This window comes from Tenrec ecaudatus, chromosome 3 (assembly GCF_050624435.1).
Source record: "Tenrec ecaudatus isolate mTenEca1 chromosome 3, mTenEca1.hap1, whole genome shotgun sequence".
Lineage (NCBI taxonomy): Eukaryota > Metazoa > Chordata > Mammalia > Afrosoricida > Tenrecidae > Tenrec > Tenrec ecaudatus.
The window spans coordinates 73,620,441-73,636,049 of record NC_134532.1 but is presented as its reverse complement, the minus strand read 5'-3'; the positions used below and the strand labels follow the sequence as shown (position 1 = coordinate 73,636,049).

The 15,609-nt window shown below is 40.3% G+C and overlaps 1 protein-coding gene across 3 annotated transcripts in view; it reads right to left on the bottom strand.

Annotated features, from left to right (window-relative positions):
* INPP4B (inositol polyphosphate-4-phosphatase type II B) overlaps positions 1 to 15,609 on the bottom strand; it is a 975,417-nt gene that overhangs the window by 164,570 nt on the left and 795,238 nt on the right. For all 3 annotated transcript variants that reach the window (XM_075543753.1, XM_075543752.1, XM_075543754.1), the window contains one exon: positions 5,563 to 5,766. In XM_075543753.1, coding sequence (XP_075399868.1) covers positions 5,563 to 5,766 — 204 coding nt within the window. The remainder of the gene's footprint in view (positions 1 to 5,562; positions 5,767 to 15,609) is intronic.

The following is a 15,609-nucleotide window of genomic DNA, read 5'->3' as shown; positions in this document are numbered from 1 at the left end:
CCGTTTCCTTTCAAGCTCCCATGCCATTACCTTAAGAAACCAGGAATCAAGCAACTGTTTCTATAAATTTACCTATCTTAGACTTCATATTAAAAAAAAACCCAAACTCCAGCATCAATAACAAAATAAAGCAGAGAAAACCTCAATTGAAAAGAAAGCAGAACATACTAAAAACTAGAACAAACGTAAAAGGAGTCCACAGGGAGAACAAATGATAAGGTGTCAAATGTTAACCTAACAACATAATTAATTCACTTTCTAACATGCTGTCTGAGAGCAAGTCAATTGACATCCCAAGTCAATGGTCAGAACGGGTTCAAGGGAGGCTTTATCCATGTGGGGACCCTGAATATGGATGTTAGGCTTTCACTGTCATCGATAGTCTTTTGCAAACAGGTCATTCTACATTTTTTTTTATTTTGAAGAATTGGGAAATTGAGCCCTCCATCAACTAGGAAAAAATTTCAGGAAACATTTCTTTCATGTCTAAAAAGAGTCAATGTATTCCCAAGAGATCAATCCAGATGAGCCATCAACGGTGGAGCAGATACTACAACCTTTACTGGCCCTTCATAAGTTCATGGAAGTTTCCTAGTTTCTCAAATATTGATAATAAACTCCTTCACCCATCTTCCTCAGTGCCCATTAGAAATCCTCACTGCCTTCTTCAGCACCTCTTGTCCATCCCTTTTTTAACAGTGGATCTTACATTACAGATTAATAAACAAACAAGCAATGCCTGAGGATTGGCCCTACTGACTGAGATTAAGAAATGTAAAGTTCCCCAACCATCTCAACAGAAGAGGCATATTCCAGCCTGGAGCTCTCCTCCCACCTTGTTACTAGACCCAATTCTTTCTTTTGTAAGGTTCTTATTCCATCAGTCGATCTTTTCTATGTCTTTCAAATGGTGTCTTGCTTTTATCACATAAACATGCTCAATTTTCACTACCTGTACAATTAAGTAAGTAAAGATACATCTAACACTAAATACTAAAATATATGCATGCAGACTCTCTTGCTAATGAACGTGTCCCTCTTTAAAAGACTACCTCCTCTTCATTTAGGAATGGTTACTTCTATTTATAGTTCAATCTCAAGAATTACTTCTAGAAATCCCACAGTGACCACTACCCTGATATACTCTTTGCACACATTTCTAATTATGCATATAACTACCATTTATCTTTCAAGGGACCTGAATAGACCTTGGGGTCATTGAGGCACCAGATTGTTTGTTGCCCAATGCAGCAGACAGGAGAGGCAGCAGGCAATCCTCAGGAGTTGCTTGTTTGTTTATTAATCTGTAATGTAAGATAAACTGTTAAAAAAAAGAGATGGAAAAGAGGTGCTGGGTAAGGCAGTGAGGATTTCTAATGGGCACTGAGGAAGATGGGTGAAGGAGTTTATTATCAATATTTGAGGAAACTAGGAAACTTGATCTGTAATGGGTCCCAAAAGGCCCATTACATTCAATGGTTCAGGGTGTACTTGGTCAACTAAGGACACATTTCCAACTCACTTCTTTCTTGAGCCACCAATAAGAGATTTCTTATTTAAAATACTGTAAGAATTTGAGTTGAGGTCATATTAACAGAGTCTATGAGTCAGAATTGATTGATATCAGTGAGTAAGAGATCTTTGACCATCTGTCTCTCTCTAACTTGTATCTCAACATTTTTCAACTATATGATACCATGAATTTATCCATCACTAGCCCTGGGAAGTAACCCGAGAGAATGTGGAAATCCTTGAGCAATATCATTAATATCAGATGCGAGTAAAATTTTGCTGAAGATCATTCAAAATCAGCTGCAATGGTACATTAGTAGGGAACTGCTAGAAAGTCAAGCAAGATTCAGAGAAGAGTGGGGCATGAGTGATATCACTGTTGCCATCAGATGGATCTTGTCTGATAGCTGCGAATATCAGAAATGTGTTTACTTGTGTTATATTGATTCTTCAAATGTATTTGACTGTGTGGATCATAACAAGGAATAACACTGGGAAGAATGGGAATTCCAGAACACTTAATTGTGCTCATGCAGTACCAAGGAGCAGTTGCTTAACTAGAACAAGGGAATGCTGTCTGGTCATGCTTATTCAATCTGTATGGTAAGCAAATAATCCAATATGTTAGACTCTATGAAGGAGGGCTGGAGGAGGGCTGAGTAACAACCTTGGATATCCATAAGACTGAAAACACTTACGAATGAAAATCATGAACAGCAGCCTTTAGTATGGATTACAACTCTCTTTAAAGAAACCCAAAATCTCATAACTGGAAAACTCATGATAAATGGAGAAAAGATTGAAGCTGTCAAGTATTTCATTTTGCTTGGATCCACAATTGACGCCTGCTCATGGAGTCAGCAGTGAAGAAGCCAAATGATGCACTGCATTCGGGCACAGCTACCACACAGCAGCTCGCTAAAGGGTTGAAGAGCAAGGATGTCACATGGAGGACAAGGTCCCCCTGACCCGAGCCAAGGTCTTCTCAATCCCATCATATGATATGAAAGGTAGACAACAAGGAAGGAAGAGCAACGGACATTCCATGCATTTTTTCCATGCATTTCTATTTTGGTCCTGGCAAGGAATATAGAAAATGCCGTGGACTTCAAGAAAAAAAAAATCTGTCTTGGAAGAAGTGCATACAGGATGCTCGTCAGAAGCAAGGAGGGTAAGACTTAACCTCACATTGCAGAATAGGCCAGATTTTGGAAAAGAACATCAAGCTTAAACAGCAGGGCAGGACAGAAGAGGAAGATCCTCAAGGAGATGGACGGACACACTGGCTTCAACAGGGGGCTCAAATGTAACGATTGTGAGGATGGTGCAGGAGCAGTAAACTTTGTATTCTGCTGTACATAGAATTGACAGTACTTAACAATAGACTGAAAGTAAAGAGTTACTTTGTTCCCTTCCCTGGTCAAAATAAATGTGCTGTAAACCCTAAACCCCTGTAACTGTGAATATAATCTCCTAGGAGACAGGTCTTTCTTTTATTTTGAGGATAAGGCCATGTCCATGTAAGGTATATTTTAAGCCAATCACCTTTTCCCCTGTTTTTGAGTGTGAATTAGGTAACGGTTTATAGAGCAGCTCATTAGATTTACCTTCAACACCTCATCCATATTTTGTTTCATCTCATTCGTGGCACACCTGATAATGTGCCAAGAAAAGACACAAACACTATCCTCTCGAGCCAACACGGAGAGCCTGCCCTTAGAGCTGGCGTGCTAAATGTGGACTTTGAATCTTCTGAGTGGAGAACATTAATTTCTATTAGATCCACTGACCGGTGGTATTTCTGTTACAGCAGCACAAAGATACTGAGGCATTGAGCTATGTGTGATCGTGGAGCTGACACAGAACAGATTCTGAGCAAGAAGTAAGGAATGCCCTGCAGTCTAAAATGTCTCAATCCTTATCTAAAGAAAGGGGAAAATAAAAAGGGCAGTTTTGGAGAAGAATGTGTTAGGTGTGGGTGAGGTTTTTAGCATAACAGAGTAAGGTGAAAGTGATGAAATCGAAAAGAACTCAATTCTAAAATCATCACTTGATTCAACATAAAAAATAATAATTTGTCAATATGCTAATATATATAATTAAATGAAATATAACTTCTTTCCTATTACCACGTCTAACTCATCAAACACACAGCAACGATGCTAAAGCAATCTCATGCGCTTGTGCAGGCCTTTGCAGGCCATGTAGCATCACCACCTGGGCAAATCATTTATCCCATGACCACTCCATGAACTAAGTAGATCAGGTGCTGTTAAATTCATTCTGCAGTGGAGAAAATTGAACTTCAGAGAGGTTAAGAGGTGTGTACGCCTTGGAGCTGAGAATAAATTGAGGAAGAAGGTGAAGGCAAAAGGGAGAAATATTAGGTTTGCTCTTTTGAAAACACTTGAGTGAGAAAAAGGCAATCTTAATCAGCAACAGCAAACACTTATTCAGCATTTACCTCTTGAAACCCAGCTCTATCCTGTGACAGGTACTTTAGCAAGAAGACAGAAAAGGCATCAATTGACAGTCCTTTACACAGCGTTTTTTTTTTTTTAAAACAGGACTGGGACTTTAAGTCAGTTACTTTTTGAATTAGAAAATTAATTGTTTACCAAGTATTTTACAGCTAATTCAGCTAGTTCAATTGGTTTGTTGTTGTTAAACATGTGAAGAACTTCAAAAACCTCATGGAAATATCAGAAAGTTCATTCCATTATCTTTTAATTCCATGTTCCAAGTACTTTTTGAAGCTCTCTTATATGATAGTGATCTGCATATACACTGGATGTCTCTTGGATAATCAATGTCCATTGATTCAATCCCGGCCCCCTGCCTTTTCTATTCTGCCCCATTAGTGTTGCATTCACCACTCAACTCTCAGTTGGTCATACTGTGGTGGATTGTGTGTTACTGTGAAACACCACACTGCTTTCTCAAACACCAATGTGGTCACTCATGGAAGGAGAGTTGTGGCTAAGCTTCCGCAGGAGGATATCGTAGGAAGAAATGCCTGGAGGTCTATGTCTGACAAGAAATCAGTGACAACAGCGTATGTCACACCAGTCCTCGCGTGCTTTCAGACACCCCGTCAAGCAAAAGCAACCTCTAGAGAAGCAGTCATGATGGGTGAAGCAGCGCAGGGTCCTACAATGTGTGGGAGACCCTCAGTGACATAGATTCACACAAACCCATGAGGAACCCGCATGCCTGCAATTGTGAGCATGACGCAGGGCCGGGCAACATTTTATTGTTGCTGATGAGTCCGAGTTCTTTGAATGGCACTAAAGGCAGAATTCCCATAATGACTCTTGCTTTCTTTGAATTTTGTATTAGCTAGTTTTTCTAGATCCTTCTATCAATTTTTTAATCATCTGCAATAACATTTTGATCTGACCACAGAATAATGAGTAAGAGGGATCTAAAAGGTCTGTCGGTATGAAATTAACCAAATATTTTTTTAAAGTATGCCCACGGTTATGACACTGGAAAAGAATATGATAATAAAAATGTTTGTTTTCAAGCGGTGCATCTAAATAGTGTTATGGCTTATTAAAAAGGGTTTTCCTAAAAATAAAACAGGAACAGATTTTAAAGGTTTATGTAAATATCTTGGAAACAAATAGAAAGTGTTACAGAGTTCTGGAACTGTGAGAATTTTGCTTTCGTGACCTGTTGTTGGTTGCACATATGATTTACTTGATAGCAAGTCCTTACTGGGAATACAGCTTCCAATTATAATTAGCCCCTAAGGAAGAACCTCAATGAAATGGATTGACACAGTGGCTGCACCAAGGAGCTCCATCATAACAAGGATTATGAGGATGGTGCCAGTCGGGACTGTGCCCTGTCCTTTGGTTCATAGGTTTTCAGTGAATTGGAACCAACCCTAACAATAACAAGGAAAAATATCTATCCAAAAACATGTCTTATGACTTTTCCAAACTATGTCTTGATTTTAAAGAACCAGAGAGTTCTTCAGATTTTTACTCAGTCAGGGCAAACATTGAGAGGCAGATGGTCTGTAAGAGACCTAAAGAGACTTACCCACTCTTCTTCATCGTAGTCTGAATGATGTGGTATGGAGTCCTGCCTTCTTATTGGTGGGGGCTGGTCCTGGGGCCTGCTCTCCTCCACGGGTCTTTGAGGAGACGGTGGCTTCTTAGGGACGCCACCTGGCCTGGCGTTGTAGAGTGCCAAAAGAGAGCTCCGGACCAGCTGATCCTTGAAGGCATGTACAAAAAGCTCTGTCTGGAAAGAAATTGATAGGATCAGAGACACCACAGTAGGCTCTCGGCACAGAGTGATGAGAAGATCAATTGTGGATTTGTTGGCACATTAGGAGTGTGGGCGGTGGACGAGGTTCAGGCATGAGAAGGAGAAAGTGATTCATGCCAATCAATGGCAAAGAGTTCACTTTGGGGATCCTGCCAAGCCCTTGGTCCTCCTGTCTTTAAGTTGATGCTGAAGTCCTATACGCACTACAAACACCATCGGTCTCCTCAGCCCTCTCTCTTTTAGGACTCTCCAAGTCCGCACTTTGGAGATGCATTTCACCAGGGATAAACTTTTGAGCAGCATCCCCCTGCTACGACTTTCAAGTAATTCCAGACACACCTTAAAAGACAATGTGATCGGTTTACAGATATTTCTATTTTAAACAGATTTTAAGGCTATGGCAATAAATCTTTCCCCCCAAAACTCAAGGAGGAAGACCTTTTGGAGGGAATTAAGGCCATTGAGCTAGATCTCAGTAGTAGAGAGGACGGAGGATGGCTGGGGCGTGAGAACATTTGTTTTCATTCATTATGATCACCCCCTGCACTGCCTCTTCCACCAAATGGTTTCCATCAGGCTCCATGTTCCTGAGGTTACTATGAAACCTGGCATGGAAGATTTTACAGGCTGGTGCGAACGACCTAGTAAGTGCTAGAGAAAGGAGGGCTTCCCTATACTAAAGGACATTACAGGGGCACTCGGTCATTTTCTGATGGAATGTTTAATAGCTTCGCCCTGTAATGTAGAGGAGGGCGCAATCATTGATTTCCTGTGTTATAATACACTTCACGTGCATGCGGTCTAACAATCTGTTCACTCAGAGAACACAAAAAAGTAACTTCAGCAATGACTCATATTGTTGATATATTCATAGTTGGCGATCTGTTAAGAAGGCGCTCTAACATATAGGGTTACCCTAAAAAATAACATGTTATCATTTCAGGAGACTTCCAGGATTGATTTCTAACTTCCATCTCTGTAACTTAATTATTGATCTTGCATTCTCAACAAGCCGTCAATATTACCATAGCCAACTAGTGTTCACTAGGCTGTCTCTCAACCTCCCGGTTGACGATCAGCAATGAAAGAAACCCAGCTAAACCACAGGCAAAGCAAGTACCTAACCACACTGTACCGTGCATACACAGTTACTTCTCAGTAGAACATGCTATTCTAGAGCTGAAAATCCTTAACATTCACCTTCTTCCTTCATGAGAAAAGGGAACTGAGAAAGAACTATATGAACTTGACCTAAGGCACACTGTGAGGAGCCTCGGTGGTATAGTGGTTACGCATTAGGCTGCTAAGGTCAGCAGTTAGAAACCACCAGCCTCTCTGTGTGAAAAGATGGGGCTTTTTACTGCTCTAAAGAATAAACTACAGTTTCCGGAACCCACAAGGACAGTTCTACTGGGTCCTACAGGGTTTCTCTGAGTTGGAACGGACTCAATAGCACTGAGTTTGTTGTTGGCATTTGGAAGGCACGTGTCTGTAACCACCGATGACCCCTCACCATCAGCCTAGATGTTGCTGTCCACCAGCTGCTTCTTCTTTGATTCCAACTCCCTAAACCTTTTAAGCACCTACGAGTTCTCTCAATTGTGTCCATCATAGCCAGAGCCATCATTTTCACTGCTAAATTGTATTGCTTGCAACCACAGGCTCTCAAAATTATTTTGCCTACTGTCACCTTTCAAGGCAAAAGATGATTCAGCAACCCTCTGGGAATGAGAATTTTTTGGACTCTAGCCTATAATCCAGGATAGTTATTTACCTGCTTATCAGCCTGCCCAGATTGTTCCAGCAGCCCCGGGGGGCAGTATTGCTCATTTGGGGAAACCGTATATTCACTTGCTAGTCATCATAAACTTATTCTGAAGATAAGAAAAACAAAGAATATGGAGGAAAGAAAGTATAAAAGGCTGGAAAACACTTTGCCAATAAAGTAGGAAAACAAAATTAAAAAGCAGTTAATATTGGAAAGGAGGGAAAAGTACCCCTTGATGTTCACGATGAACATGAAAATGAAAGAAAGAAAAAAAAAAGCGCTCATGAAAACGCTGGCTCAAACCAACACCAACGCCACTGTCATCAAATTCAATCCCAATGCGTAGTGACTATAGAGGCACGGGTATAACTAACCACCCCTTAGGGTTTCTGAGGCTGTGAATCTCAAGGGAGTTGAGAACTTCGTCTTTGCCTCAAGTAAAAAACGGCTGACCTTACAGTACGCAGCAAATACACACCACCAGCGCCCAGAGGTTGACTTCTCTGGTTGTTGTTAGCTGTCACTGAATCGCTTCCAACTCTCAGTGCCCCGATGGGGAAACTACCAGAAGGGAACACTGAGCAGCCCGATCCCATACTGGCAATTGTCCTTCTGTGTAACCCAACGTTCCAGCCACTGGGTCAATCCACCTGGCGGAAGGCTGCCCCTCCCCATTCCAAGCATGATGTCCTTCCGCAGGGATTGATCTCCCGACATGCCCAAAGTATGTAAGGCGAAGCACCCCTGTTCTTGCCTCTAAGAAGAGCTCTGGCTGTATAACCAGAGATTGGCTAGACGTACAAAAACAGTAAAGGCATCTAATAGAGCAAAATGGGGTTGTTTTCATCACTTTCCATATAACATGGGTACGTATGTAAATGAATGTAAATATTTTAAAAAATTGAGTTTATTTCTATTCAACTTAACTAAGCGATTTTTCTGTTGAGAGTTCAACAAACTCTTTTGGTCTATTTTTAGTGCAATCGAGCTTGTTTTCTTTGAATTTCTGCTAGTACGGCTCCACTCCCCACAATAGTCGTATAATTACTGTGGAGCTGAACATCTACTCACATCCAATGAAATCTTCCAGTTTGGGTAATTCTCACCCTTTTCCTGCAGAGCACGCGCACACCAAGTCCACTTCGTGTATTCATCTGAGCGGATGTACCATGGAAAGCAAGGACGATGAGGCAGGCACCTCTTGAGGTTTAACAGGCTGCTAGCTGAATACAAGGCACGGACTCTTTAAACACTCAGTGAGAGCCGATCAAGTACTTTGCTTCTGCACTGACAAAGCTATCTGACATCTTGGAAACACCCCGGACTGACGGGACCCTGTGCATAAAGTAGCATTTCCTTAGAAAATGCCTAAATATTCTATAGTGATATTACATGATGTAGGGAAATAACAATTTTATTGACCAGAACTAATCAGTAAATGTATTCCAACACAAACCTTGCTGGTTTTACAGTCAAAATAAATGAACTTGATATTGAATGATCTAGCAGATGTGAGGTAGGGGTTAAGTGTCTAAGCTTTTCTTTTAAATTACTTGAATGACTTGGGATCTAGCTCGCTGACAATTTTATTTCTGGCTTTTGGCTGTCCCTGTGATTTCTCCTGGAGCTTTTGATGCCTTGGGGGTTAGGTCAGTCTCTATAAGCGAGGCATGAGAACACTGATCTATACTAAACTCTATGTGTAACTGGTCTTGCATGGTAGAACCTTCCATTGAGATATTTCCTCAGTTTTCTAAAAAAAAATAAGGGATTATAAATGAGTTGTGTGGTATCTTTTTTATAGCAAATTCCTTAATTTTACATATATGCTTTTTTAATGAAATGGTAATTTCTGTAATTATGGCTTTATACTGTAACACTTTAATTTGTTCGATTGACATAACTGATATATTTAATTGATAACTAAATTCATTATTGAAATATGTGTGCATGAAGTCAAAAATAATGGTGAATGTTATGGTTCAATTGTTGTTTAAGCCTAACTTGTCACTTGAAATGATCACTTTATTTAACAATCATTCATAATGAAATAATGTTTTAATTGGCTTTAAAAAGTATACAGTGCTAATTAATTAACTATTGAGGACAATATTTCACTGCTACCTTGTAAAATTATTAAGTGTTTAAAAAATAAGACATATGGAAATATAATAAATAAATGAATGATGTTAAGGAGATTAGTGTATCTCACTCCATCCTCATGCCTCTGTAGGATGCAGCTCTTGCAATCTGCGGGCATGAAGGACGTTAAAAGTTGAGGGGACGATGTGGCCATGTTTCCAAACTGCTGGTTCACTCTGATCTGAAAACAGTGCTTCTCTTCTGAGTTAGTTCTTACGACATTAAATGAAAGAAGGTAATATTATTCTCCTAAAACACCAGGGCAGAGGAAGCGCCTCTAAGAGGGTGCTTGCTGCTGCAGGGGTTAGCTAGCGGGCTGCTAACTCAAAGGTTGCCTGCTTGATCCCTACCAACTGGTCTGCAGGAGATACGGGTGGTCACCTACTTCCCTAGAGATGTTTAGCCTCTGGGACCCCAGTGGGTGGTTCCACTCTGTCCTACAGGAAACCTATGAATTGGAATTGACTCAAGGTTGGTGGCCATAAAGCTTCACCTGTCAATGTCCAGCAGATCTAGTTCATCCGTGTGACAGTTAAGTATGAGTGAACTTGACTTGTACAGGATTTCCAGTGGTTTGGCAGTTGAGGCCTAGTAATCTCCCATGAAGTAAACTAAAGCGGTGTAAACAACTTCATAATGGGAACAACTGTGAGCAGGCAATTTGTTTTAGAAATGGAACACACACTCCTGCCTCTGCCCCCCTTATTCAGATTACAGTCCTGATGAAGTGTCCTTGGAAATGTGGCCTACTTCATCTATAGGAAAATGCTGTGGAGAACTTGTTGGCTTCTTGCTGGGTTTGCATCCTGTAATTGGCTCATAGACCTCTGGGTCACGGCGGCGCTTGAACCATTGCCCCAGTAAACTGCCAGCCAATCCTGGGAGCCATCAGTAGCCTGTTATCTAACGTGCCCACCTTAGATTCATTGGACTCTGCAGCCGCAAGCCTAACTGGCTGACCTTGAACTTATCTGCTTCTGCGTCCAACAGCCTGTGGTTTTCCTGGTTGTCTTCCTGCTTCCTGGTTTGCCAGCTTGTCAGGAAGAAGTCTCCAGGTAAACATCTGACTCATGGAGTTGAACCAAACTGGGCTTCTAGACCTGAGTGAGCCAGTTTCTTTAGATACATGCCTCTATGTTTATAACTTTCATTGATGTCGCTTCCCTAGCGAACGCAGCCGCCTATAATTTGTTTAACGTAGAAAAGAGAGAGAAGTTCTGTCTTACATATGAAATGTTTTCTAGCCAAATTGACATTTTCCCAATTCATTTTCTCACACAACTCTTCTTCCAAGGATCATACAAAATGATCTTCAAGTATAAAAGTACTAAAACAATTACTTCTCCTGGGAATGAAAGGAAACGTCCTCGTTTCCTGAACATTCATTGCAGAAAAGCAGTTAGGATATGTGCATTTAAAACCACTCACTTTCACACTAACTCTCTCGACAAATTAAGCAAAGTCTCATTTAACTGAGAATCTCCTTATTCTCAAAAAAAATTCAAAGCACTGTCTGTAATACAGATAAGGGATTAACAATGATTAGTTATGAATATACACAGAAATAATTATTTTTATTTTCAAATCTGGTATGTTTTTACGGTTCCATTGTTAAACTATTTGCACTCATGAATACGTACATATGTGTCCAGCTTTCTCTAAAGCAACCAATATTGGGCTCTTAGATTTACACATAGATGTAACCGATATTTGAGCAGCTCATAGAAGACATCTGCTTGACCTTGGTTACGTCATATCCTTGTCCATTCCAGTTTATACAAAATAACATTGCATCTTTATGAAACGTTTATAGTTTTTTTTGTAAATTATATTGTTTACTCAGATTTATACATTTCTGCCTTCACTGCCCTTACGAGTCTCCTCTCTGACTTATATTCCTCTGCTCACCTAGGATGTAGTAGGTAGATCTTAAGCTTCCTCAAAGCATTTTTTCCCCGAAGCACTTTTTCCATTGGTGATGGGATTTATCACTTCCTACCTTCAACTATTATCTCCATGCAGGGAATCTAGAAAATCCACCCATCTGTTCCCCTCTCTTAAATGCTTCTCATCAAGAGCTTTCACATGAAAGTTTTCAATGTCAGAAGCCCAAGCCTGAAATCATCACATTATTTAATAGAAGTGTTCTTCCTGGGGTTTCTAGTGATATAATTACGTTCAGGCATCTGGGTCCAAGTCTCCAGTCCCTCTTTCATAAAATCAATGTCACCAAATTGGAATCTCTGGGTGGTACACATGTTTAATGCATTCATCTGTTTAACCAACGGTTGGAGGTTTAAACCCACTCAAAGGTATCTCGTAAGTAAGGTCTAATGATGTGCTTCTAAAAACATAGCCCATCAAGCCCACGTGCAGCACAATTCTTCTCCAACAAATAAGGGATTGCCAGAAGTCAAAATTGATTCCATGGCAATTGTTTTTGATGATACTGCTTATAACGTTTTGTTTACACAGAGTGGCTCCTACTTTACGTCTTCAGACTTAGACCACTTAAGATCCTTTACATCTTTTAAAATATTGATGATGTCGATGATTCCTTAATCACTGGTTTGCTGACTCTTTTTGTCCATAAAGTAATTTGTAACCATTAACATGAGAATGTAAATTTCTGATTCCCTTCCTAAAGTTTTGGTATCAGACTTCATCTTTTTTACAAGCTCATCCAGGGATGTATTTTGGCCAATAGACAGAGACTTTAAAGCCATTGACCTAATTCAGCATATTTATTGCCATGAGGACAATCTTTACAAGGCAGGCCTCTAACACTTCTTCACTCAACAACCTTTTCAAGGTCTACACAGTGCACTTTTCTTGAGTACATAACTAGGTGTCAGATGACTATATCTCCTATTTTCAATTTCACGAGGCACTCTTACACTGTTCTCCAAATTGTCCTACAGTTTTTACTCACTCCTGAGTAGGAAAGGTCAATGTACACCATATCCTCATAGTCTTCATAAATTCAATCATTTTTAGTGTAGCCATTGTAGGAAATGCTTAGTAATTTTTGCAGTTTATATATTTTTCCCCAACAGTAAATGATAATAAGCATCTTTTCCTATGTTTGTGTGGCATTAATATATCTTCTTTGGTGAATTTTCACTTTTTGTTCATTTTTAATTGGCTTATCTACTACTCAGTTAACTTGTCTTTTACTTTTATCGGAGTTCTTAAACTTGCGATTGCATTATTTATGATGGAAAAGAGATGAGGAATTGTAAAATGTGATATGTTCTTAAGTAAATTGTGAGAAGAGCGCCTAGCATTTGTGACAAAACCCATTTTTACCAGTTACCAGTTGTAATATTTTGAAACATTCCCCTTGTCTTAAATTCTGTGTAGTATTGGTCATACAGCACCCAGCACTGTGCTACGCACAATTAGGTATTTAATAGTGCTTTCTGATGAGCAGAAAAATAACAACTTTCTAAACAAGGTCCATCAATCTCATGGAAAGGATAAAATGATGGGCACTTGAAAGCTGTGTCATAGATATTTATGAGCAATTTTTACATAATTTCTATATTTAATATATTATTTCTTCAGTTTGAATCCCTTATATAAATTTTCTGTGTTTTTCCATAGTTTTTCATGTATTTAAGCTGAGGAAAAAGAACATACATTGTATCTCACTGTAGCTTATGTTAAAACACTGACGTCTACTTTGTCATCTCAATTGGAATTACCCAGTAAAACAGTGGTTGGCCGTATCTTAAGACTGGGTTGTTCTATATTGATAAGAAATAGTATGAATCAAATAGACCCAATGGGATACACTAATTTTTTTCCCATGTGAATACACTCTAAAGGAGATTATGGTCATTCAGAAAACCCAAACCCAAGCTCCATCTGTTGGTATTAAAGCCATTCCAAACTATCCCAACCCTACTTGAGGACATCAAAAAATACATAGGAAACATTTCTTCTTAGGGAAATCCAGTAATATGTTTCCCCTCCAAGTCTCCATCATATTATGATTTTCTAGTCCCATGCCCAGGCATTGCCCGTAGTTTCCATAGCGCACGTGGAGATACAGATATCTGGGAAAGTTCAATGAACTTAGAGCCAGAATAGCACAGGGGGTAAATGTGAGTCCATTATTTAAGATTACTCTGCCTCGGTATCTTTATTGTGTACAGTTGGAGAAGCTAAAAATACCTACGTCCTTCCTAAGATGATAAAGATTAAATGTGGATATTAATAGTATCTGATTCATAAGATTTAGCAAAATAAAAACCCTACCATCACCCCATAGTTGTGACGCTTTCAGAGAGTATGAGCTCTGATTGTCATCATCATAATCATTACAACTCTCTTTAAGATTGGGAAATTCCTTGGAAGACTGAGCTTGTGATTTATTCCTTTCCACCTGCTTGTAATGTAAGGCACAGCCTCTGACAAATCATACGTACTCAGGAGTGCTTAACATTTATAGACACTTTCATTTGTTTATTTACCTTTTCCATCAATAAATATCATCCCCCTCCCCCCTGCAAAACAAAACAAAATAAAAAACTGCCACTGAGTCATTTCTGAATCATAGTAACCCTGTATCAGGCCCAAGACTGTAGATAGTTGTGGGAACAGACAGACTGCTCTTTTTGCTTTGGAGTGGCAGGTGGGTTTGAACTGCTGCCCTTGCCAACACGAGCCCAAAGTCGACCTGGCAGAGCCACCAGGGTTCTTTCAATAAAAATTCCAAAAACGAAACACCAAACTCACTGCCATGAAGTCAATTCTGACTCATGGAGACCCTGAGCCTAGTAGAAGTGTCCCAGTCAATTTCTCAGCCTATAAATCTTTACAGGAGCAGAAAGCTTTATGTTTCCAGCCAAGGGATAAGCCTTTATTGTAAAGCCTAAACTCTGTGGTTTGGCTCTCAGTAAGATTAAAGAAAATTTGACTTATCTTGAATGTGCTGTAACTCCCTAAAAATGTCCCATATGTAAGTAGGTTTCCTTGTTGCCCTGGACACTGAGTAGCTACTGAGCTGCTATTTGCTCCTGTTGCTATGAATGCCAGATGCTCTGCTTGACACATGAGGACAGAAGCCATTTCATCAGACAATAGCTGCATGCTTTCTTCCACTTTACCCAGAGGCCCCAACTGACACATCTGAATGGTGGTGCTGGAGAAGAATGTTGACAGGACCATGGATCGTTGAAAGGACAAACCAATGTTTCTTAGAAGCAGTCTGGCCAGGAGGCAAGGATAAGGAGGGGGAGATGTTGTCTTACATTCTTTGGACATGTTAGGAGAAGCCAGTCCCTGCAGAAGGACATCGTACGTGGGAAAGGTGAGAGGCAGTGGAAAAGAAGATGGATTCACCCGGTAACTGCAACAGCGAGTGCAATCACAGCAACCTTTGTGGGGAGAGCCCAGGATCTGGCGGTGGTGTGTGCTGTGATGCATGGGGTCACTGTGGGTCTGGGTCGGAAATGACTCGATATCACCTAACAGCCACAACAACCAGAGGCCAATCTCAAACTTCCTCACACTCGCCTTTCTACTGCAGTGAACGCTCCCATGTTCTGCCATGTTCTGCTGCTCAAAGGCTTCAGAATTCCCAGGAGAGTCTGGCTAGAGACTGTCCTATAACCCGATGCCATGGAGTTCATCTGAGGTCACAGCAACCTCAGGTGTGTTAGACCCCAATTGTGCTCGGCAAGGTTTACCATGGCTAACTTTTACAAGTTGATCTCCAGGCAGTTCTTCAAAGGAGCCTCTGGATGGACTTAAACCTCGAAGCTTTGGGTCAGGTCAGCAGCTGAGAATGTTAACTGTTTCCACTACCCAGGAACTATGCTTGCAGTACAAATGAGCTCCTAAGAAAACAACTCGTCTGTTTTCCAAATAAACTGGTTCAGAGTCAATTACAATCAAGG